At 37.4% G+C, this 2,985-nt stretch overlaps 1 protein-coding gene across 1 annotated transcript in view; it reads right to left on the bottom strand.

Annotated features, from left to right (window-relative positions):
- LOC109819716 (serine/threonine-protein phosphatase PP1 isozyme 2-like) overlaps positions 1-2,751 on the bottom strand; it is a 10,297-nt gene extending 7,546 nt beyond the window's left edge. Inside the window, exons 1-3 of the mRNA XM_020385555.1 lie at positions 2,533-2,751; positions 1,229-1,788; positions 566-718 (exon numbers count right to left, since the gene is read on the bottom strand). Of these exons, the coding sequence (XP_020241144.1) occupies positions 566-718; positions 1,229-1,788; positions 2,533-2,719 (900 nt within the window). The 5' untranslated portion in view covers positions 2,720-2,751. The remainder of the gene's footprint in view (positions 1-565; positions 719-1,228; positions 1,789-2,532) is intronic.

The following is a 2,985-nucleotide window of genomic DNA, read 5'->3' as shown; positions in this document are numbered from 1 at the left end:
TGTAGCGTTATTGTTTTAGTTCTTTTGCATATTCAATAGCTCTCATTGACATGGTTGAGCCAAATTGTTTTTAAGTTTCAAAATTTGTGAAGACCTCTTCAATGTTGATCTTTGGTTGTTGTTTTATTACTGAATAGAAGTGTGTAGTGACATAAATACATGTATAAGAGTTAGTTACATGAAGAACAAAAATACAAAGCATTAGAAAACTCTAGGTCATGACAGAATGGAACTCAGGTATCAAAGTTACATACAACAGATTGAAACTTGAAGTATGATCAAACTGAAAGTTAGTTTTCTCAATACAATAAATCAAGTAAGAATCCAGTTGAATCTAAATTACATGAATATATATACAAATATCAAATTCATACTTGTATACTCTACAAATGACAGCTAAACATTTCCTTCCCTGTTTTTGAGCGGAAATCAACTGAAGAAACAAATGAAACTGTATGCGCTCTCTCTTTCCTGCTCTTCAGCTTGAACTGCAGATAACTTCTAATACATTTAATTCTTTGCAAGATTTTCTTCACTTTCATTCTCCAGATGGTCCTCCCTGTACCCTGTAGGGTTTCAAGATTTGAAAGGAGCAGAGCAAGCTTGTGTCAACGCTCATCAGAGCTCCAGCATTGTTGAATTCTCCACAGTAGTTGGGAGCTGAGAATATTGTCACCAGTTGCCTATCCGCGAAAAACTCATATCCATCTTCCACTACCTGTTCCAAACAGAAATTTACAGATTTCATGTCAGTAAACGATCTAATCTTTTTCTAATCAAAATGAAGATAAATACTAGAAAGGACTCATATGTGCATGTTCATATGTATGTGTGGGTATGTATACACATACGTAAGTCTGTCCCTTAAATTGATGTGTATTTGCAAAACTACCCGCAACTCATCAATTTTGACATTAACAATATCCCAATTCAACAAATCATAAACTTTGTTGGATACAGTGAATAAAATGTTGAGTACTTTGTTGATATTTTTACACTGCAGTGACAAATTAGACTATCAAAGTTGATGTGTTGTTTTCGGGGTATTTTTTTTCCGAAGCTGATGATATGGGTAGTTTGCAAATACTGAGATTGTGAGGTTAGTTTTGCAAGTACACATGATTTGAAGTATGTATATGCCAAAAACACATATTATGTATGCATGCCTGTGTGCATGTATGTTGATCAAATTAGCAAATAGTCAGACTTTAAGGGTAAATCCACGCACTTGATGTGCACGACAAATAAGATCAAGATCCTGCTCCTTCAAGAACTCGGTCACTCTATCTGCGCCAAACGTATACGAAACCCCCCGATCATTCTCCCCCCACCCCGCAATCTCTCTATCCGGATCTGACCACAGCAAATCACACAAAAGCCCCTGGTCAGGCACATCAACCGGCCTATGTATTGCCCGTATCTGATCCATATCCTTCAACTCTGGTGACAAACCTCCATGCATGCAAAATATCTTGTCATCAATAATTGCCGCCACGGGAAGGCAATTGAAGCAGTCAGTGAAGAGCTTCCAGAGTCTGACACTGAACCGGCGCTTGCACTCATCGTAGAAGCCGTAGATGCGGTTTATTGAGGCGCACTCATGGTTCCCGCGGAGGAGGAAGAAGTTGTCCGGGAATTTTATTTTGTAGGCTAGGAGAAGGGTGATTGTTTCAATGCTTTGTTTGCCACGGTCAACGTAGTCGCCAAGGAAGAGGTAATTGGAGGTTGGAGGGAAGCCACCGTATTCGAAGAGGCGGAGGAGGTCGGAGTATTGGCCGTGGATGTCGCCTGAAAAGTTGAAGGGATGCATGTTTTTGTCAGGTAATGTAAGGTGCATGTAACAGCAACAACAAAACTTTTATCCTGAATTTTTGGGATTGGCTATATTAATCTAATTTCAAAACTTTTATCCTGAATTTTTGGGATCGGCTATATTAATCTAATTTTTTATTCAGTTCTCTTATAATCATGTCATATCTTTCTTAATTGTTCACAATCAAGTTCTATTAGGTCTATCCCTTGTCTTTGTTGTTCTGTTAGTTATAATAGCTATAATCACCGCAACATGTTTGAGAACAACAAATTGATATTACGATTAGATGACAAATTATTCAGGGTAAGCTTCAGAGAAAGTTATGTGATAATCACTGGGATTTTATTTATTTATTTATTTTTGGACATTTTTCTCTCAATAGGTTTAGTAGTCACTTCTAACTTAATCTTTCCTCTCTTCTTCCCCAAGTTATAAACATCAGTATTTTAGTGTTCTTACCTGCATTTTAAATGCTACCGGGAGGATTTTCAAATAAATTTGATTACATAATTTGGTTATTGCATTGTCCCTTTCCAAAGATTTATATAGCTAACCGAGAAAAACAAAGATAAGAACTTTAACTTATTCCAAAATTTTAGGGTCAACTACATAAATTCCATTTCCATTCAGTTTTATTAAAAATATTTCCGTGTTAACTATTATCACATCATTTTTAATCACTCAACAAGTTCCTATAGATTGAAAAGTATGAAAATTACCGCAAACATTGACGGGAGCTTCTAATTCCAAGAGATTGGGCTGCCCGAGGAAGACCTCCTTCGACAAAACACACACGTGGCGAATCTCGGCCTCGCTGAGCTGGACTTTCTTGCCACCATGGCCCTTGCTCTTCTTTCCCTCTAACAATCTCTCTATCAATTCATCAATGGCACCTCCTCCTTCCATTAGACGAACAAACCCCTCTCTCTAGAGGATGTCAAAAATGAAAACACAAGAAAGAGAGAAAAGAGAGGTAACTCTCTTTTGTTTCCCTAATAATAGTTTGACAAATAATAGCATGCACGTTGGTGCAAGCAAAATCTAGGTGGGACCCATGAGAGCCAATGACAGCACACACGTTTTGTGGATGGCCAGTTTTTGGGGAGTTTCTTCCAATTTCAGTTATTTTGGTTGGTAGCACTACATGTTTTGGGTCAATTAAATGTTATTTT

The sequence above is a fragment of the Asparagus officinalis genome, chromosome 8 (genome assembly GCF_001876935.1).
Source record: "Asparagus officinalis chromosome 8, Aspof.V1, whole genome shotgun sequence".
NCBI lineage: Eukaryota > Viridiplantae > Streptophyta > Magnoliopsida > Asparagales > Asparagaceae > Asparagus > Asparagus officinalis.
This window is presented reverse-complemented; position numbering and strand designations above follow the sequence as displayed.